The sequence below is a fragment of the Oculina patagonica genome, chromosome 1 (genome assembly GCF_052425735.1).
Source record: "Oculina patagonica isolate OP01 chromosome 1, crgOcupat, whole genome shotgun sequence".
Lineage (NCBI taxonomy): Eukaryota > Metazoa > Cnidaria > Anthozoa > Scleractinia > Oculinidae > Oculina > Oculina patagonica.
The window spans coordinates 20,138,832-20,161,676 of NC_135758.1; the positions used below are offsets into that span (position 1 = coordinate 20,138,832).

General features: G+C 39.0%; 1 protein-coding gene across 1 annotated transcript in view; it reads left to right on the forward strand.

Annotated features, from left to right (window-relative positions):
• Positions 1 to 1,149: 1,149 nt before the first annotated feature.
• Positions 1,150 to 22,845, forward strand: part of LOC144661314 (uncharacterized) — a 37,795-nt gene continuing 16,099 nt past the window's right edge. Inside the window, 8 exon segments of the mRNA XM_078522038.1 lie at positions 1,150 to 1,363; positions 2,369 to 2,618; positions 10,653 to 11,179; positions 11,181 to 13,205; positions 13,207 to 16,182; positions 16,184 to 16,288; positions 16,290 to 16,931; positions 16,933 to 22,711. Of these exon segments, the coding sequence (XP_078378164.1) occupies positions 1,160 to 1,363; positions 2,369 to 2,618; positions 10,653 to 11,179; positions 11,181 to 13,205; positions 13,207 to 16,182; positions 16,184 to 16,288; positions 16,290 to 16,931; positions 16,933 to 22,711 (12,508 nt within the window). The 5' untranslated portion in view covers positions 1,150 to 1,159.

Here is a 22,845-nt window from a genome sequence, read left to right on the forward strand (position 1 = left end):
TTCACTTTTTATTTAATTATGCGCATGAATTTTCTGGTCCAGGTTCACGTTATTTTTTCAGGAGTAACTATGTTGCACCATCTAGTACCGGGCACTGAAAAAAAAAACGATAGAATAGATTGACCCTACGACATAAGAAAAAAACGTTGCCAAGATTAAAAGCTGGCTGTAAAAATCATTGCATTACTTGGTTTGTGCGCTGCAATAATTTACCACGTTTTAAAGAACCTCAAACATGAAGGGGTAACCAAGCAAAATCTTAAGTGCCCAATTCAGAACAAAACACAATCAACGCAAATGCTAAATGGAGCGCGTTTCCGTCTCGTTTCAGGTCCCTCAAAAGATAACGTTACGCAATTAAATGCCGACAAGGCTTGACCCCACGACATTTGCAGACATTGGAATAATATTACGAGTCATTCATTTGATAGTCAGGATAATAATGGTGTGCAATCCAAAGCTTATCTCTATCTATTGTCTTATGTACATACACGGCCGTTCTTCTTCTTGTTTGGAATCACGCTAGATATTTGAATGAGAACTAAACGTAAGGTATCAAGGAAGCACCAATGTCCAAATAAGCATTGTTATTGTCTTTGTCTTTTTTGTTTCCCCGAATGCCATGTTTTCCCCTTCTATTTAAAATCACGGGCGTATTGCACCATCCAGCGCCAGGCACTAACAAACAATGGCAAAATAAAAGCCTGACCCTGTAGCCGTAGGAATTCAGCCGAGTGCACGAAATAACTCATAAAAAAGAGCAGGTGAATTAATTGGAACTTACTGTTTTCTTTTTCATTTGGTACAAAAACCTGTATTTCATAAGAAAAACAAAATTACTACCCTCCCTATGGAGGCTCCTTTTATGTAGGAAAGGCAACGGGTTTTTTGTGTGATGATCATGGTCCTTCATGCGAGGTTTGCAGTATCGGCTGCACAAGTGTAGAAAAGATGTGCCAGTGACCCCATGTCATCATAACAGCAAATGACAATGCTTCTTAATTCAATCCTATTGCTTATCTATTAATAAGAACAATACCCTGTCAGCTTTAATTAACTCCTCAGTTATCTTGGTATCAGTTTTGTTTATCGCTGGAATGCAAGCAAACCAGAACGAACACGCTGAGGCTTGATAAGGGTTTGCAAGGAAGCAGTGACCATGGATTGGCACTGCTGGATTTTACTGTTCTTGCAAGTTTCAGCTTTAGCCGTTGGCAAAAATGCAGCAGCATTTAGAGAGCTAAAGGAAAAACGACTTTCATTTGTCCAACACTCCAAATGTACTTATTCTTACGAGGTAGCAGTTCATACTGCACGAGGCTCCAAGTCTACAGAAAGTAACGGCTTTCAAGTTCACGCTCTTGTAAGTATTGATTGATCGAAATATGCCGTAGATATAACCAAGTCGAACAAAGTGTGTGTTTCGTTAACCTCGCTGTTGTAAGCGTTGTTACATCATTATTCACCTTAGCCGGGTTGCGAATACAACAAAAAATATTATTGATATTCCCACTCCACAAGAGTACCCCAATACATAAAACCCAAAATGATATAATTATGAAAAAAATATATATGAAAGCAATAGCTAGCCTTTCTATAATATTTGAAACTCTACGTAGCCATTTTTGGGGGTAAAGGCATTGTGCTTGTTTTTGACCTGTTTGGTTTAAGAGCACACTGATGGTGCCTCATTTCCGAGTGATAATGCATGGGCGGCCCTGAATGGCTTTTACTTGAATGGTTACGCTTTACGATCTCATTCAAGAGTTAAAACTTAAAACAGCTGTGTACTTAATCCACATAAAATTATGTAATGCTTAATAAACGAGCAGGAGTGCTTTAATCTCGATAAAGCACGAATTGCAAGTTTAATAAATGGCTTCAAAAATGTCTGATGTAGATCTTCTAATTCGTTCACTGATATAGCTTACATGGAATGATTTAAAGGCGACAACCACGTTAATTTACAGGAGGTTTAACTATGGCTCATGTCACGTTTAAGCAGTGCTTATATACACTAAATTTCAAAACTGGCAATATATTATATTACACTAGTTTCAGTCAAAACTGGAATTTGTCAAAAGGAACATTTCCCTTCCCAATATTTGATCGCTTTCTTTTCAAATTAATCAGCAACAGGCTAAAGAAATTCATAATCACACAACATAAAATAATTATTCGAACTATATCTGGGGGTGGCGTACGCAAGGAACAATTTTTAGCGTTCGTTTTCGTAGACTGCTCTGTTCAAACTCGACCTGTTGATTTCGTGTTCTGTGGCGACTCTAAAGTTTTTTCAAGTATGTGCTACATATCTTCTCTAAGCACGAATTATTCTTTGGAATAATGCGGTTTCAATTTTTTCCAGGTTGATGTAACGTCTGTATCACGCGAGCACGATGGCAGATCTCCCTTGCATCTTTACAAGTTAGACCTCCGGGAACCCAGATTGAGGCGTGCGCTATATGGACGTGTTCATTCCAACTATCCTGTTAATGAAGAGTTTGAAGAGCAGCTGTCAGGGCCGTTCTACTTTCGACAGAAAGACCACGGAACTGTGGTAGAAGTGCTGTTCCCCAAGGCTACCGAATCCCCGCAAATAGCTGGCTTTAAGAAAGGTAGGATTGAACACTATTTAGATGAGTACGTACCACACCAACATATATTCCAGTTGTTAAACGTGACCAAGTGGGAGTCCAATAAAACAAGGACGTCTTTTGAATAATTAAGTTTTAAATAGTGCTTGGTTTAAGGCAAATAGAAAGCGCAGCGTTTTCCTTGGAACCAGGCTGCAAGCATTTCGACTGAGAAAATCACTTCAATTTACATGAGGCTCGTTTTTGAAAACACGTTTGTTACCAGAAGTATTGTTACTTAATTTAAATGGCTCGTTACTAGGCATGCTCTTTTATTAGTAACCACAGTATTGCAATATCCAAACAAATGTAACAAATGAAAAAGGACACGCCTTCCTTAGTTTTCGAGACGTTGGTGGCGGTTATTAAACTACTAATGTTCTCTAAAATTTTTTGTTACAAAAGTCACACAAACTAGAATTCTCTTTCCTTTCTAACAAACGTCACACAATATAGAATTCTTAAAAAAAGTCACGCAAGGTTTCTGTTATCAAGACTACTCTTTCCTTAGTTTTCTCAATCTAATTAGAGTGCTATTTTTAGTAAGATTGTCTAGAATGCTCTTTCCTTTCTTACAAAAGTCACACAATCTAGAATTTTATTTCCTTTCTTACAAAAGTCACACAATCTAGAATTCTCTTTCCTTTGTTACTAAAGTCACAATCTAGAATTCCTGTTACTTTGTTACAGAGGTAACACAAGATTGCCGTTTTTTTAGGATACTCCTTCCTTAGTTTTCTCAATCTTTTTAGAGGGCTAAGGTTGTTAAGAATTATCTGTCTTTTGTTACAAAGATCACACAAGATTGCTGTTATCATGGGAACTCTTTCCTTAGTTTTCTCAATCTTATAAGAGTGCTAAGGTTGTCTAGAATTCTCTTTCCTTTGTTACAAAGGTCACACAATCAGGAATTTTCTTTCCTTTGTTACAAAAGTCAAACAATCTAGAATTCTTTTTCCTTTGTTACAAAAGTCATGCAATCTAGAATTCTCTTTGCTTTGTTTCAAAAGACATACAATCTAGAATTCCCGTTTTTTTGTTACAGAGGTAACACAAGATTGCTGTTTTTAAGGATACCCCTTCCTTAGTTTTATCAATCTCTTTAGACTGCGAAGGTTGTTTAGAATTATCTGTCTTTTCTTACAAAGGTCACACAAGATTACTGTTGTGAGGTACTCGTTCCTTCCTTTTCTCATTCTTATTAGAGTACTGCCAAGGTTGTTTAGCATTCGCTGTCCTATGTAACAGAGGTCACACAAGATTGCTGTTATAAGGATGCTCCTTCCTTAGTTTTCCGACCTTATTAGACTGCTGATGCTGTCTAGAATGGTCTGTCATTTGTTACAAAGATCACACAGGATAGCTGTTGTCAAGGATACCCCTTCCTTCGTTTTCTCAATCTTATTAGAGTGCTAAGGTTGCCTTGCTAGAATTCTCTGTTCTTTGTTACAAAGGTCACACAGGATTGCTGTTATTAAGGATACTCCTTCCTTAGTTTTTTCTATCTCATAAGAGTACTAAAGTTGTTAAGAATTCTCTGTCTTTTGTTACAAGACCACACAAGATTTCTGTTATCATGGGAACTCTTTCCTTAGTTTTCGCAATCTTATTAGAGTGCTAGAATTTTCTTTCCTTTGTTACAAAGGTCGCACAATCTAGAATTCTCTTTCCTTTGTTACAAAGGTCACACAATCTAGAATTTTCTTTCCTTTGTTACAAAAGTAACACAATCTAGAAATTCTTTTTCCTTTGTTACAAAAGTCAGGCAATCTAGAATTTTCTTTCCTTTGTTACAAAGGTCACACAATCTAGAATTCTCTTTCCTTTGTTACAAAGGTCACACATTCTAGAATTCCTGTTACTTTGTTACAGAGGTAACACAAGATTGCCGTTTTTTTAGGATACTCCTTCCTTAGTTTTCTCAATCTTTTTAGAGGGCTAAGGTTGTTAAGGATTATCTGTCTTTTGTTACAAAGATCACACAAGATTGCTGTTATCATGGGAACTCTTTCCTTAGTTTTCTCAATCTTATAAGAGTGCTAAGGTTGTCTAGAATTCTCTTTCCTTTGTTACAAAGGTCACACAATCAGGAATTTTCTTTCCTTTGTTACAAAAGTCAAACAATCTAGAATTCTTTTTCCTTTGTTACAAAAGTCATGCAATCTAGAATTCTCTTTGCTTTGTTTCAAAAGACATACAATCTAGAATTCCTGTTTTTTTGTTACAGAGGTAACACAAGATTGCTGTTTTTAAGGATACCCCTTCCTTAGTTTTATCAATCTCTTTAGACTGCGAAGGTTGTTTAGAATTATCTGTCTTTTCTTACAAAGGTCACACAAGATTACTGTTGTGAGGTACTCGTTCCTTCCTTTTCTCATTCTTATTAGAGTACTGCCAAGGTTGTTTAGCATTCGCTGTCCTTTGTAACAGAGGTCACACAAGATTGCTGTTATAAGGATGCTCCTTCCTTAGTTTTCCGACCTTATTAGACTGCTGATGCTGTCTAGAATTGTCTGTCATTTGTTACAAAGATCACACAGGATAGCTGTTGTCAAGGATACCCCTTCCTTCGTTTTCTCAATCTTATTAGAGTGCTAAGGTTGCCTTGCTAGAATTCTCTGTTCTTTGTTACAAAGGTCACACAGGATTGCTGTTATTAAGGATACTCCTTCCTTAGTTTTTTCTATCTCATAAGAGTACTAAAGTTGTTAAGAATTCTCTGTCTTTTGTTACAAGACCACACAAGATTTCTGTTATCATGGGAACTCTTTCCTTAGTTTTCGCAATCTTATTAGAGTGCTAGAATTTTCTTTCCTTTGTTACAAAGGTCGCACAATCTAGAATTTTCTTTCCTTTGTTACAAAAGTCACACAATCTAGAATTTCTTCCTTTTATTACAAAAGTCATGCAATCTAGAATTGTCTTTCCATTGTTACAAATTAAGGTCACACAATCTAGAATTCTCTTTCCTTTGTTACAAAGGTCACACAATCTAGAATTATCTTTCCTTTGTTACAAAGGTCACACAATCTAGAATTTTCTTTCTTTTGTTACAAAAGTAACACAATCTAGAAATTCTTTTTCCTTTGTTACAAAAGTCAGGCAATCTAGAATTTTCTTTCCTTTGTTACAAAGGTCACACATTCTAGAATTCTCTTTCCTTTGTTAAAAAGGTCACACAATCTAGAATTATCTTTCCTTTGTTACAAAGGTAACACAATCTAGAATTTTCTTTCCTTTGTTACAAAAGTAACACAATCTAGAATTTTTTTCCTTTATAACAAAAGTCATGCAATCTAGAATTTTCTTTCCTTTGTTAAAAAGGTCACACATTCTAGAATTTTTTTTCCTCTGTTACAAAGGTCACACATTCTAGAATTCTCTTTTCTTTGTTACAAAGGTCACACAATCTAGAATTATCTTCCCTTTGTAACAAAAGTCACACAATCTAGAATTCTAGTGCAATCTAGTGCAAATGTTGCCTAGCTTGAATTCTCTGTTCTTTGTTACAAGGGTCACACAAGATTGCTGTTATAAGGATGCTCCTTCCTTAGTTTTCCGTCCTTATTAGACTGCTAATGCTGTCTAGAATTGTCTGTCATTTGTTACAAAGATCAAACAGGATAGCTGTTGTCAAGGAAACCCCTTCCTTAGTTACCACCACCTTATGATACTGTGGAAGCTTTGTCCCATCAGTTACAGTAGGCACGCATGATTCCTATTGTCTGATACTCCTTTCTTAAGAGGCTCCGACTGAGAATATGAAGAATCTTTGGACAGGCTGGGGAAATCGAAAATCTTGAAACTTTGCCTGAATAACACCTTTGGGGAACTATGTTCGAAAATATTATTCTCATCTTCTAGGAATTTATGGTTTTCGAGAAATTAAGAAAAAACGAAAATAACGGTTTTAGCGCATTAAATATGCAAACATTATTATATAAACATCAGTGAAATACCAGGAAATCTTTCGCGCGAAAAAATCATATCTTCACATGTGAAAATAACATGTTATTTTCACATGTGAAGATATCGATTTCGAAACCTTTTTTATGACAAGTTTGCCCTGTTTCAATGCTGAATGATCCAAAGTAAATCGATGTTTGGTCGAAACATCTTCGGATGTTCCTCGGTAATCTTCGGAAATCTTCGGATATCTTCGGAAATTTTCGGAAAAGTTCGAAAAATGTTCGCAAACTTTCGTACGACGTTCGGACAACATTTTGCAAATATTCGGAAATCTTCGGAAAATGATCGAAAAATCTTCGGAAAATCGTCAAAAACATCGTAATTGGTAGGTTTATATAATAAACAGAATATTACATGGTTGCTTGGAGATATGAAATTTATCTTCTCGTGTTCAAATCGATATCCCACTCGTTCGCTGCGCTCACTCGTGAAATATCGATTTGAACACTCGAAGATAAATTTCATATCTCCGCGCAACCATGTAATATCCTCTATATATGCGTAAAAATGGCAAAGTTCTCGATATTCCTATAAAAGCAATGTTCAATGCTTTGAATCGAAATAAACTTAAAATAATAGCTTGACCTTTCTTCTACCAGGCAACATAAACTTTCAATTTTTTCCGGAAACTTTGGAGGCCGAAAAAGCACCTTGATATGTCCGATATCGAGTCAAACTAAACACTGTGCAAAAGCGCAATGTCTTTTCTGTTATAATATCAAATAAAAAATCTGGGTACTCAAGATTCACACAAATGAGAAACGAAAGTTTACGACCTCCTCGTGTCTAATTTGCATAAAGCTAATTTTTGAATTCGTTCTCCGCTAAGTGATCTGGTCCGCTAAATTTAAATTTGGGAGCTATGATTTGCACAAAGAAAGTAATTTTAAACTTTATTTGATTTTGTTGACGTCTTATGCCTATCAACAGGTTATATAGACGCGAAGAAAGAAGAAAAAACAGTAAAATTATCGACTGAGCTCATTGCGTGACCTGCGTCACGGTATGAATTTTCTTGTCAATAATTGAATTAAAAAGATCGGAGGAAAGATTTGTTTGTTAGGACTCTTACATTTCAAATTTAAGATTAAAGATTAAGATAATAATATCATTCACTTACCTGAAATTAGGAATGATTTGTATACCTTTTTTTTATTTACTCGCAAACTTACGTCAAAAATATAAATCGTGTAGTTATTATTAATTTGGAAGTTTTCTTTTTACGAACATAAACGTAAATAATTATTAAAACTATGATGGACATATATCGCTGTTAGATCCGTCCAGTTGTCATTAATGGAAATAAAATACGAAAAGTTTCTCATCTTGTTTTCAAACAACAATATAAAAGGTTTCGATCGTGCAAAATCCATTCATTCATTCAGATGTACATCACAAAATTAGATTAAAGAGACCGAACATGTACACAGCTACATCATTCTATTTTTAAATTTCAGCCAAATAATTTTGTGCTTTGTGTTAAATGTCCTGGCGCCGAGTTCTGTCGCTGTGTACGTGTTCGGTCTCTTTAAATTGAATTATAAATTAATTTAATTTTGTGATGTGCATCTGAATAAATGAATGAATGGTTTTTGCACGATCGAAACCTTTTATATAGTTGTTTTAAAACAAGATGAGAAACTTTTCGTATATTATTTCTATTATAAATGACAACTGAACGGAAACTAACAGCGATATATGTTCATAATATTTATGTACGTTTATGTTTATAACTGAAGTCAACTTCCAAATTAATAATACTACGCAAGTTACGGCTTTGACGTGAGTTACCCGCCAGAGTAAATAAAAGGTACAAATCATTCCCAATTTCAGGTAAGTGAATGATATTATTATCTCATTCTTTAATCTTAAATTTGAAATGCAACTGAGTACTAACAAACAAATCAAATTCAATTGTTGACAAGAAAATTTATAACGTGACGCAGGTCACGCAATGAGCTCAGTCGATGATTTTACTGTTTTTTCTTCTTTCTTCGCGTTAATATAACCTGTCGATAAGCATAAGTCGTCAACAAAATCAAATAAAGTTTAAACTTGCTTTCTTTGTGCAAATCATAGCTCCCAAATTTAAATTTAGCGGACCAGATCACTTAGCGGAGGACGAATTCAAAAATTAGCTTTATGCAAATTAGACACGAGGAGGTCGTAGACTTTCGTTTCTCATTTGTGTGAATCTTGAGTACCCAGATTTTTTATTTAATATTATAACAGAAGAGACATTGCGCTTTTGCACAGTGTTTAGTTTGACTCGATATCGGACATATCAAGGTGCTTTTTCGGCCTCCAAAGTTTCTCAATTTTTGCCCTTTCCCGAAGTGCTTGATAAAGCAATATTTTAAAAGGCGAAGGAAACCTCAAAATAGCCGGAAAAAATTAAAGGTGTATGTTGCCTGAAAGAAGAAAGGTCAAGCTATTATTCTAAGTTTATTTCGATTCCGAGCATTGAAAATTGCTTTTATAGGAATATCGAGAACTTTGCCATTTTTACGCATATTTTTTGCATATTTAATGAGCTAAAACCGTTATTTTCGTTTTTTCTTAATTTCTCGAAAACCATAAATTCCTAGAAGATGAGAATAATATTTTCGAACAACAGCCTGTCCAAGATTCTTCATATTCTCAGTCGGAGCCTCTTAAATATCATGATCATATCTGACTGTTTATAATGTCTAGAATTCCCTCTCATCTGTTGTTTTCTTAGTCATATCGTAGTAGAGTGCTGACGTTGTCTAGAATTGTCTGTCCTTTGTTAAAAAGGTCACAAGAAAGTTTGGTTATCAAGGAAACCCCTTCCTTAGTTACCACCACATTATGTTTCTGTTGAAGTTCTTTCTTATGTGTTACAGTAATACGCATCCGTGATTGCTGTTGTCAAAGATAGTCCTTTTTTAGGTGTCAACATCCTCGACATTGTCTAGCATTTCTAGTCCCATCATGTATTACTGGCATGGTTGCTGTTGTCAAGGACACTCCTTCCTTAGATTTTCCAATCTTTCCAGACTACTGATGTTGTAATTTGGACTGTTGAAGTTCAGTTTCCTTGTGTTAGGAAATAAGTTCAGGACCAGCGAGATTCGTAAAACACATCCTTTGACATTTAATTACAGATCGACAAAACACTTCTCATATCGTCGTGGGAAAAATGTTAGCACGAGGTTTCTTCAAGTCCTCGTGCCTACGTCACGTGTTTTCTAGAATTTTCTGTCTTTTGTTACAAAGGTCACAAAGGATTCATCAATTCTTTGTGAAGGTCGCTTTTTCTAAGTTTTGCTGGTGTTGTCTAGAATTGCCTGCCATTTGATAGATCTAGAGGTCACACAGAATTACTGTTCTCAAAGATGTGTCGTTACATCAATCGTGCGTAACTGCTTTTGTCTACACGCAGCCAGATGATAACTTATGCCAGGGAAGACCAGGGAACGTTTACGAAGCCACACATGCTTCTTGATTTCACGAAAAATACTCTATGAGAAGACGAGATATTGAGTAAAATATCTCAGACCAAATGTTTCCAACTTAGACGTTTTGAAATCATTCGAATACTTAATTAGAACCTTCTTTTTTAAATCTGCACCTTATTTCTCCTCTTAACTAATGCTCACTTTGTTAATTTTTCTCGTGAATCTTCTGGATGTTGTGGGAATTTTTGATCAATCATTCATTCGTTCAGCTTATTATAATAACTAAAAATAAGAAGTCTAGCAGTACATTCAGCATAAAACAACAAGACACAAAAATTATCGATCATAAGTACGTCTTTTATTAAGGTGCGAACATTGAAGCTAGAAACTTGGTAGCCCACTGTTGCGTTTTACGCTGCCAACAACTATCCAGGCGGACGTCTCGAAAAGCAAAGGATTTTTTTTTACGGCTTTTGATTGGTGGTTTTCAAACCATGTATTCGTTTGTCTCCGTCGTTATTAAAATGGAGGGCAGTAAAAAATGCAATGGTTTGCTGGGTTTTAAACTTCAGGGTTCGTGTATTATTAAAGGCACAGTAACATGTGATACAATTCTCAACATTAGGCATCGCTGGTGCATTTCAACTTAACCTGAGAGACGCGCATAAATCCAGCACCTATGAAGTACAAGAACACGATGAGTCTGGTGTCTTTCGAGCCAAGTACAACGTCATTTCCTCGAACGATACACACACGCACCTTCATCGAACCTGGTCGAACTTCGACTATGAACAATTTGCAGACGGTACTCCGGCGAAAGGAGAACACAAGGTACAGTCTCAGCACAGCGTTCATGTTCATTTGAAAGATGGAAAAGTGGATAATGTTCACCGTTCTACACTAGCATTCTTTAAACCTGCCAATGGTCATCCAAGGGCAGAGAATTTCAAGGACTTTAAAAAGCAGGACATAGAAGTGTCAACCAGTGGATACATCAAATTGAAGTTACGATCTTGTTCTAATCCTAAATATCAGCGTTCAAAACGCTCTACGATCGAGAACGGACATCTGGAGACTGTCAAAGCTCTTACCAGAGACAGTTTGGTGTTTGATGACATTGACAAAATAAAATGGTCAGAGGTAGGTAAGGAGAAAGAAGAAAGTGCGACCTCTGCACGAAGTCCTGCGCTGTTTTGTTGACAAGAGCGTAAAAGAGCGGGAAATTGGTTACTGTACAAACGAACTACACCACATGGTTTGCAATGATAGAAGTGCATTTACAGCCGTCAAGCGATTTGTTGAAAATCGAAATCACCAAAACATAACCTCCTGGGCCGTCTATGCAGCTGCACTAGCTGCGCATGGCAAATATGAAGCTCAAAATATTCTAGCACACGCCGTCAAGACAGATTACCCAAGACCTCTCACCGATCAAGAATACGAGGCTTTGCTTTTATCCATCTACTTCTTACCGGATGGGCCACTGCACTCTAGTCTCTTCAAAGCTCTTTCTGATCTGTCTATGGAAAATGGAAAAGGAGAGGATGTTACAGCTACAGCGATGTTGGTCTTAGCTGCACTTACAGAGAGAGCGAAGAGAGCAGGATACAATGACACCTTAAGCGACACCGTTGCGGAGATGGTTCACCACAGATACAGAAACAGGTCAAGCCTCTATCATCCCGACAGTGAGGAATATGAGTCACACCTTAGAGACCATGTATGGGCGTTTGGTAATCTTGGTCATCATTCAGGACTTCCAGTCCTTCTCGAACATATTGATCACGATAACTCTGATATTCGGTCATCTGTAATTTCAGCTATGCGGAAACTGTCTCCAAAGCACACAGACCAACATCTGATGAGAACCTTGCACCACGATGAACACAGTGAAGTTAAAGCGGCAGTTGTTAACGTATTCATAGATCGTCACCAGAATTTAACTGAATCAGTAGTTCGAGGCTTAGAGCATGCGCTCTGGCATGCGAATAAGGGCGACGCTTTGGACTCGTCAATACAAACATTCCTAGAAAACCATGGTAATCATACCAAAGCAGTTTATTTACGCACCAATCGGGGAGTCATTCGTCGCCGCAAGCGCGCACTGATTCCAGAGCTCCGACCTCGAGAGTTCGAGATCGGCAAAACCAGAGACTGGGATATGGGAGTGGGAGGAGATTGGTTGGGAGCTGAAGCCGCCGTTAATTTCATGAATAAGCTTCAGTTACGAGTTGGAATTTTTGGCGGAAAGTTCGAAATAAATCTTGATAATAATGCGCTAATACAAGCTCACATTCTCAAGTTCCCGTTTGAAATAGCAAAGGGCAAGGCTGCGTTTAAGGCTTCAGCAAGTTTTAAGAACGACTTTCCAAAAGACCTTATTCATACTGTTGCGGACGCTGGAGATGAACTTTTAAGGAACTTTGATAGCATTACAAGTGTAATCACAAAGAAAATAGAGAAATTCAGAGCAAAACTTGCAGGGTACGTCCCATTAAGCATTGACAAATTCACAGCTTTTGTCAGGAAAATGGATAACTTTTTAAAAGACATAACATTTCCTTTGCAAGCTTTAAAAGGCATCAGAAAAGTAATCGGTTTTTCCAACGATTTAGGCATTCGTGTCAAAGACTGGATGTCGCTAATATATAGAGTCAACAGAATACAGCAAAACCTTGCAAAGCTTACTGGTTTGGATACCCTATACAACAAAGTTCTTCGCACCCTTGATACGATACTTGGAATAATCGATGACGTAAGCAAGCACCTGCCAAACAGTTTGCCGGATGATTTCAATATTAAGACCCTTCTTCAAACTCTCAGGGAGGTTCCTGTCAGTCACCAGAGTGCCAAGATTAAGGAATATTTCAAGACCTTAGGGTCGTCTGTACCTGATGGATTCTACTTACAGCTTCCATTCATGTTCTCTATTCACTTCTCCGCTTCACTAGAGAAGTTTCAGGAAGTCTTGTTAAGGTTACAGCATTTCAGCAACAATTTCCTGGAAATGTATGATTTGCTCGACTTACTGGACGGGACACAGTCACCAACTTTAAACCTGCCTTTTTTAAATTTACATTCTCCAACGTTTCAAGAAAGAAGATCAAATTTTGACCTCGGTTTTGACTGGAAGGCTACCTTAAAGTTCGATCTGAAGTTGAAATCGCAAAGATTTTCTGAAATTCCTTAGTCTCCTTCAAGATATCGGAGGCTTTTTTAGTCAGTTTACACATCTCAATTTCGGTCTCGAAACGTTTTTTCAAGAGATCTTACCTGGAGGATCATATGATTTACAAGCACATTTCCCTGGAGTGTACAAAGTTAACCATAGACTTTCATCTAATCCTTCTGACTCGCTGCAATTGTTTCTTTCTGCAATAACTGATATAGTTAACTTTCATGTTTCAAATATATCGGAAATCAGTCAAATCACGGACTTCTTTCAAGAGCTTGGACCAGCAGCGACGCAGTTCGCTGAACAGAATGCCCAGAAAGTTTGCCGAATCCATGAAACAGCCTTTAAAGTTTCCGACGAGATTAAAGATTTTGGAGAAAAGATTGAAAAAGAGGAAATCTTTTTTCTAGAGGACATTCAAAATACAACGCAAAAGGTTCTTTTGGAATTGCTTAATCTTACAATTACCTTAGACACGTTGATAGAAAAAATCGAACGAAATTTCACCAATTCTGTAAAAGGGTTCATTTCGGATTCTCTGCAGGATTCCACGGACAAGCTGAGAAACATCCAGGATCTAGCGGATGGTGTCGTGAACTTTACGAGCGGAACTTCGTCAAAGTTCAGTGGGGCTTGTACAAATGCAGCAGCATTCTCTGCAGATATAATCGACGAAGTGCAAAACAACGCTCGTCAGGCCGTTAATGACCTATCCTCTGTGATTGGACCCGTGGAAGCGAACATCAAGGCTGTTGGGACAGATTTGAAGTCTGCAGTCACTAAAGTCGAAAAATGGTACGAAGAAAACTTAGCAGCTCGTGTAGGAAAAATGTCTCGTGTTTTCCAAACAACAACAGATTTTCTGTCTATTGTAAACACAAAAAATAACTTTCTTAATGACGTTCGTGACCTTGCTTCTCGCCTAAATGAGGTGCTTAAACAGCTCAAAAATCTCCCACAGTACGCGATCAAAGCGAAGAAAACGGTAGACGAAGTCATTGATTTCGCAACCGGAGCACAGAATTATAAGGACAAAATTCAAAAACTTGACGTCCGAAAACAGTTCGGTATTGACTTTGACAAGCGAATAAAGGATGTTTGTAACAAGTTCAAATCCATCGCTACCGTAATGCTTGGAAAAGTGAGAAACTTTGATGTTGTCGAAGAACTCAACACTTTGTTCATCAAAGAAGCCAACATGTTCGTCGATAAAGCTTTGCCGAAATTTAGGAGTATAAAACATACTGTAGTCGAGATTCGAAGAGAACTGCAAGAGGTTAGTTCTATGGCTGGTGAAGTGATCACAATTTTTCGAGATCTCAGGCCTTTCACGTACTCATTTTCGCCTATACTTGAATCGGCGAGAAAGCTACCTGATTGTCAGGGGATGACTAAGATTTTCTTTCACAGTACGAAACCGTGCGTCCGAAAAGCACTTTTGGTTGGTGGATTCCTTATCGATCAATATAAAGACTTTAAGAAGGAGATAGTAATCCTTAACAAGTTGGTGCCGGAAACTTGGAAGAACTTCAGGATACAGAAATGTGTGAGGGGTGGTTCATGCATTTCCAAAGCGTTCATCGAACAGGGAAAGGTAATTAAAAACAAAGTAAATATCATAAAAGAAAAGCTAGAGAAAGCCAGTGAATATACCGATCTGCTTAGCAAGTGCGAAGAAGGTGTCAACAACATGACCGGCGTGGTGAAGAGCATAAAGCTACTCATGGAACAAGTACGGAACTTCTCTCTGCAAGACAATAACAAGCGAGTGAAAGCTGTTTTACAAAAGATCTCGGGACGAACGCCTGATGAAGAGGTCCAGCAGATGGGAAGCAGAAGTGGAAAGAGATCCATACCAGAGGCAAAATATATCGATGTTGAAAGAACTGCTGACTATATCCAGAAAATCAAGAAAATGGAAAAACGAATTCAAACGTTTCTAGGAAATATGTTTCAGGCATTAGGAAGCGTTTATAATGACGCTATACTGAAACAAGTTCGCTCAGTGAAGAACATGCGTTCCAATCTAGAATTATCCTATCGTCTGTGGCTAGAGACGAAAGATGTCAGCGGTGCTTTGAAGGCTTTGGACACTGATACCAAAAGTGCGTTTGAATTTGCCAACAAGTTACAAGATGTAACGAATTTAGTTTCGAACCCAACTGGCATTCTTCTCGCTAACGCTGAAGAGCTTAGTGATGTGGTTAAACCCCATCTTGACAAGTACACTCCAGATGTGACAGGTGCGGTTAGCAAGGTCAACGGGTTTTTAGATAAAGTTACCGATTTCTTGAACTCAGTTCAGACGAGACAGAGAGGCTTGAACCCGAGTAAGTACAAACGTTGGCAAGATATACCTTACTGTTCTGAGGAGGTTTGCTTGAGATCTATTAGAAGATCATCACCACAATACTTATCCGATATTTTCTCTTGGAAATTTCCGCATCTCGATGATCTATCTTCTATGTCAAAGAGCGGACGCTGGCTAACACCAGGCTTGTTTGATGATTACAAAGTGAAAGGAATTGCTCAACTCTCCGATAACGAAATGATTCTTGGAATGTATGGCGTGGCAAGTAACGAAGACAAAGCATCACTTCTTGTCGTTACAAACTTCGACAGAGGCGTCAAAAAAATTGTTCAACTAACGAAACAAGGGAGTATACTGACTGTGAAGCTGGGTGGTATTGCCATAGCTAAAGATTATATCTGGATCAGTAATAGCAATAAAAAGGAAATCCTTTCAGTTAAAAAATCTGACTTCACGTCAACTATTTCTTCACAAAAACCTTCACAAGTGGATGTCTCCAAGATTGTATCTGTCGAGGGAACAGCTGGCTCTGTCTCTTATGATAAGCAAAGTAATTTCCTGTGGGTAGCAGACGGTAATGATGGAAAGGCGTACGGTTATAAGTTGTCATCAAATGGAGATCTGTTAATGGCCGGGCTAGCTCCGGACAGAGTTATCTACATTGGAACGAAAGGCTCAAGGAATGACGATTGTAAGACAGTTTGGCAACGAGTATGCGTGTATTTCAAGGTGCGCAATGATTGCTGGTTTCCAATGTAGGCTCGAATTTCATGACCTTAAAAGAGGGTGACGAAACGGGAGAAGGTACTTTAGTAAGGGTGGTTCGAACTCCATCCGGCTTAGAGTCTGTCAACAGTGTTGATGACGTTGATCAGGTTATTGCACTGGCGTTTTCAAGTGGTACGTTTGCTGAAAAGGAAAATGTGGAACTCGCTGGTGGTGACTTTGAAGACAGATACTTTAAAATAAGGCTTCCAATCCTCAAAACTACATTTGGAATAAACGAGAATTGTATTTACTTTAGAGTCAGTTCCTACTACTTTTTGAGACCGCGAAGGCTCTTTCCCATTGGAAAAATGATATGTGGAACAAAACGAAAACGAAGTATCTTCCAGAAGCTCCTTGAAACAGATGTCTACGATAAGAAACTTGAAGAAATTCATGAAACCAACAAAAGATTGCGACGAAATGCTGCAGATCAAGCCTCATGTGGAATTTCGTTCAGAGAAAATTTATTACGTGGTTCTGTACAATTCTATCGTCAATCTTTCTTTATGATGATTGGTCCAGTTCCTGTGTTTTTTGTTGTTGGAGCTGCTGGTCATTATAGTGTAGATCTCCAAGCAGAACTTTGCTTAGAAAATAAAATCTTTAGTGTGGGTCTGATACCAGGAGCGTGGATTTCAGTATATGCAGGAGGCGTACGCAGATATTATTTTTTTGCAAGGTGGGGTTACAATTGAGGCCAGACTGCTTGAAACCTACCTTATTCCAGAGTTACGAATAAAATTTGATAGGTGGCCATTAAAAGCATGTATCGAGCTGACACTTGAAATGACCCCTCTCAGCATCAGAGTTTATCTGTGGTATAGATTCCGCGTTCCGTATATTGCCAAGTTTTGGGCTTTTGGATGTGACATAGGCTTCCGTTGGGGCTCAAAGAATATTATCTGGGAATGGGGATGGAATGCGCCACAACTATATAAAACCCTTTTCACCAATTGCAAAGAAAACGTAGACCAAACGCCTCCAGTGGCGGGCATCTGCACAGCACGGCAAGTGGCGGACACCAAATACTTTGTACAGTGGAATAGCTTCATGGAGGATACAAAAATTATTGCTTACCAAGTCAGGATAGGATCTATAAAAGGTTCTGGTGATGATTACTCTTCCTGGGTGGGTACATCACTAAGCCAGGTTGTTACCAACCTGCCAATTATGCATGGCAGAGATGTATTTGTCAGTGTCCTGGCAACAAACAACGGTGGAATAGACAGTCCCTTAGCTTATTGCCCGTTGTTCCAAGCAAGACGAAAGGGACCACAAATTCGTTATGTGTATGATGGCGTTGTGGAAGAAAAAGATGCTGACTACCAATTCGATACTTTTTCTATAGGAATGAACTTTGCATTTAAAAGTGACGTCAATGAGATTGTCAATCTCAAATGGGGAGTTTCGTCAAAGGCAACTTGCACGTTGGATGAATCAGAGCTAAACGTAGTTCCCTTGATACCGCTTGGGGATTCTAAATCTATTCAAGTATCTGGCTTAAATCTTCAACATGGACAAATGTACTTCAATCGGTTATATGCTTTGGATAAATTTGGATTAAAGGGAGTTATGTGCAGTGACGGTATCATAATTGACACAACCCACCCTATACCAACATATTTTCAAGATGGTGCTGGTGAAGCTGACGCTGAGTTCATTATATCACTAAGACGCGTTCGTGGGAAGTTTGATCCCTTTATTGACCCTGAAAGTCCTATTGTCAAGTATGAATGGAAGATTGTGGCAAACAAATCGGATGAAGACATCTCAGGTTTTGTCAATATACCCCTCACCCAACAGACCCCTCTTATGGATGGTCTTTCTCTTAAAGCAGGCTCTTCTTACAGACTTGTTCTCCGTGGAACTAATGCAGTTGGGCTTCAGGCAGTCATTGAGACAAATGGATTTATACCTGATAATACACCGCCAGTTTGCGAAGGTCAAGTGATTGACGTGACTAATGAGACGGACACATCAGACTTAGACTTCGTGAGTGAGCTAAAAAGCATTCAAGCAAAGTGGAAATGCTATGACCTTGAAAGTGACCTTCGTTCACAGCTTGTTGGTGTCGGGACGTACCCTGGCGGTGATGACATACGAGCATTTGAGGAACTCGGCTTTCTGTCTCAAAAAACAGTGAATGGTGTGTCGTATGTTCAATTTCGAAACATAACCATTCTTGCAAAAGTTCGTTATCACGTCGTCATAAAGATCATCAATGGAGCAGGTCTTAAGAAAACTGTCTCCTCAGATGGCATTTTAATTGACACGACACCACCGACAGTTGCCCCACTGTATATCAAAGATGGAGAAAAAGGAAAGGACAAGAACTATACTACCGACCCCTTTATGTTTAGTGCGCACTGGAAGCAAGCTTTCGCTGATGCAGAAAGTGGGATGGCTGAATATCGTGTGGGGCTTGGTACTAAACCCGGACTAGCTGACATTAAAGCATTTAGTACAGTGGGCTCGCAGACTAATGTAACAATGACGGGAATCCTCCTCCAAAGTGGTCAGCGTTACTTTGTGACTGTGGTTGGTTGTAATAGAGTCGGAATGTGTGTCAACGCAAGCAGTGATGGTGCCATTGTAGACTTTGTACCTCCGCATTCTGGAAAAGTCCTCACTGGATTGACAGGTCCCCCAGTATTGTATCAGTGGATAACTAAGTCAGTATGGGCGAGATGGAATTGGTGCTTGGCAGACGAAAAGAGATTATTTGCAGTTCTTAACTCCAGTCAATGTAACAATGACAGCTTCTATGATGTTCACAGTGGAATTGGTATGTTTGGTATCTCGGTGGTGTCCCAAAGTACTGATCAGCTCCTTGCACCATTCAAGTCGGCTGGACACCAAAGAAACGCTGGCCGTAACATTAATCTTCAGGATGGTGTTTACTCAGTAGCTATCGAGGCCACAGACAAAGCAGGCATTGCTTCCCGTGGTCTTTCTAACACGTTTATTGTTGACAGTAGTCCTCCGTTAATAACGATTGTGCAACATGGTCATTTTGGCGAAAATCTGGTGTATATTAATAGTGCTGAAGTAACATTTCGGTCTTACTTTGTGATCGAAGACGATCTTTCAAAAGTCAAAGCTTACAAAATCGGTGTCGGAAGTTATTCTGGTGCGGACGACATTATCAAATTCAAGCTCTTCTCATTAAATGTCGCGAAATCATCACTGCGGGCTAACTGGACATCACCCAAACCAACATTTATAAAAAACAACCAGCGTTACTTCATCACCGCATTAGCTATAAACAACGCGGGCCTCTTTACCATTAAATCGTCTCCTCCTCTGCTATCTGACTTTGAAGCACCCGAAAATGGATTGGTATTGGATGGATGGGACTTACAGGATGCTGGTTTTCAGAGCTTTAGTTCTCTTTATCGTGCACACTGGTATGGTTTTACTGATTTTTCAGGAATCGAGAAGGCTTACCTCGGATTGTCCAGCAAATCTAATTCAACCGCCTGTGATGTAAAAATGGAAGAAATTGTCTCAAATAACAGAAACTTTCACGTTTTATCCGGACTTGCTTTGATATCAGGGCAGAAATATTATGCGTGTCTCAAGTTGGTGGATAGAGCTGGAAACTCCAAATTCTTTCAGTCCAATGGTTTAGTCGTAGATACCAGTGCTCCTCATCCAGGTTATGTTAATGATGGAAGACCAGGACACGACATAGACGTACAAATGGATAACTCAGTTCTTAGAGCTTCATGGGGTAACTTTACAGAAAACGAAACAAGCATTGTATCATATCAACTGGCATTTGGTTCCTTCCCAGGTGGCCAAGACGTGCAGGGATTTACAAATGTGGGGATGGTAAACACCGCCACGAGTTCTAAATTAAAAGTTTCAGAGCTTACAATTGGACATCACTATTTTGCAACTGTGGTTGCCTACAATGTACTCGGAATGCCTAGCTCAATGGTTTCCTCTGATGGCGTGGTAGTAGATTTTACTCCTCCAATTTTCTCAAAACCAGTTAGGGATGGTAATGATTCTAGTAGCGACTTCAGTTACACGTCTGTACAGGTGTTGAAAGCAACATGGAAGTGCGAGGATCCTGAGACTGGGCTTTCCACTATCGAAATTGGTTTTGGCCTGCAGCCAGGTGATACAAACGTAATGCATTTCACCAGATTACCTGTGTCCCAAACTTCGTTCGCGACCAATTATAAGCTTCAGTTTGGCTTTCGCTACTTTGCTAGTGTTAGATGCACAAACAAAGTTGGCCTTACGACTGTGTCCTTCTCAGATGGTATCGTTTACGACAATACGCCGCCTAGTCATGTTTATGTGCAAGACGGTGACTATCAAAGCACAAAAAGGACTGTTATTGTTGGTTTTAGGTTTGTTGATCCTGAAAGCGGTATACAGGCATACAGAGTAAAAGTATGGGAAACAGGTTCGCTGAATGTGCATGGCTTTTTCAATTTTAGTGGAAATGTTACCAGGTCAACTTTAGAACTGTCAAAGGATCTTGTCAGCGGAAAAATATATTATGTCAATGTAACTGCAGTAAACGGCGTCGGATTGGAAGCTACCAAGCAGTCAGATGGATTTGCTGTAGATACCACTCCTCCAATATGCTCGAAGATCTGGGATGGCAAAGGCGACTATGGAGATGACATTGAATATGCTCCGAGCTCAAACAGATTCATTATTTCATGGGTATGCCATGACACGGAGTCCCCAATAGTAGGGTATCGATTTTCGGTCAGAGATGTGCAAACAAATGACTTCGCAATTCCATTTTACATTTTCAAAACGAATGTCACGTCATCAAGATCCGCAATAATTACAGGCGAAGGTAAAATGGTAACGAAGTTCGAGGAAGGACACACATACGCAAGTGGCATCGAGGTTGTCAACGCGGTTGGCTTAAAGACGATAAACTGGACAAATGGTGTTACAATTGACAGCACACCTCCCGTAGTGACTAACCTAAAGCTCTCATTTTATCCACCAAATGATTTTTTAAGAGCTAAATGGTTAGTAAGCGACAAAGAGAGTGGCCTGAGGTCTGTAGCCTGGGGACTTGGAACAACTCCAGAGATAAATGACATCAAGAACTTTACCGAAGTTTCATCGCGGTTAAATAATATTTCAGTATCGAGTATGTCTTTTCAGCAGGGGATTGCTTGCTTTTTGAACATATTAGCTGTTAATAATGGTGGCTTATCGAGCAAATCCTCCTCAAGCGCCATCATCATTGATCGCTCAGCACCAAATCATGGATCTGTAGCCGCATATCATGCCTTTCCGCGCAATTATAATCAAAGTGGGAAGAGTGTACCAAATTCGTCTTTTGTTGTAGCATGGACAGGATTTACAGATCCTGAAAGTGGCATTAAAAAGACCAGCTGGGCTATTGGAACAGACTGCCAAAAACTCACAAGAGATGGTGGCGATTTTTACACTGAGGTAGTGGCTGATGACTCTGTTGGCGGAGTCATCATTGAAAATCAAACCCTTGTAGGAAATGAAACATATTTCGTTGCTGTTCGTGTTACAAATGGGGTTGGACTTTACAGAACAAGTTGCTCGCCAGGAATGTTAATTGCAATGGGTAAACTATCTGCTGGTGTAGTAAGCGATGGTCCGGCTACGTTAGCAAATGACATTGACTTCCAGCTTGACGACAGAGCAATTTGGGCTCACTGGCGTGGTTTCAGGGATCCTGTGTTTGGTATCTCAAGGTATGATTGGTGCATCAGAGACAAGCCACCCAATCTATCTGGACTAGAATCATGTGCATGGCCATTCATGGAAGTACGTCATTTAAAAACAAGAGCCAGTCGCTTTCATAATCTGACACTTACTCATGGAAAGAAATATTACGTTACAGTCAAGGCTGAAAACAAAAGAGGTGATATTGTAATGTCGTCCTCGGATGGTGTCATTATTGATAGAACTCCTCCCGTTGCGAAATCAATCCAGATCTCGCCGTCATCAGGAAAAGACACTTTGTTCTTAACATCATCTTCTGCACCTGTAGTTACCTGGTCAATGGACGATCCCGAAAGTGGAATAAGTCACTTTCTTGTTGGCGTTGGCAGCATTCCATTTCAGAGTGACCTATTGCCTTTTCAACGTATCGACAGTCTCAGCCGTTCCCTTGATTTAGACCAAGTAAACTTTACGCTTTACGAAGGCTTGATGTTTTACGTGACTGTTACTGGTGTTAACATGCTCGGTTTGGAGACATTTTTAATATCACAGCAAGTAGTGGTGGACTGGACGCCCCCTGAAGCTGGTGAAATTGTGGATGGAAATCGTACCATGCCGATGACTGAGGTATTTATCGACAGCGATTACCAAAGAGACAAAGGCATGCTGTTTGCCCACTGGAGTGGAATTCAAGATTCTGAAAGTGACGTTATAGAATATCAATGGTGTGTTGGAACAGCTCAGGGTAAGGATGTGTTCTCAATTTTTTGTTTTTGTTAAAGTACTTTGCTTGCCAACTATTGGGCAATTTTTTATAGTTACAATGTAGCGATCCGTTTTACATCTTTTGTAAATTGGCGAAAAACACAAGTCTCCTAC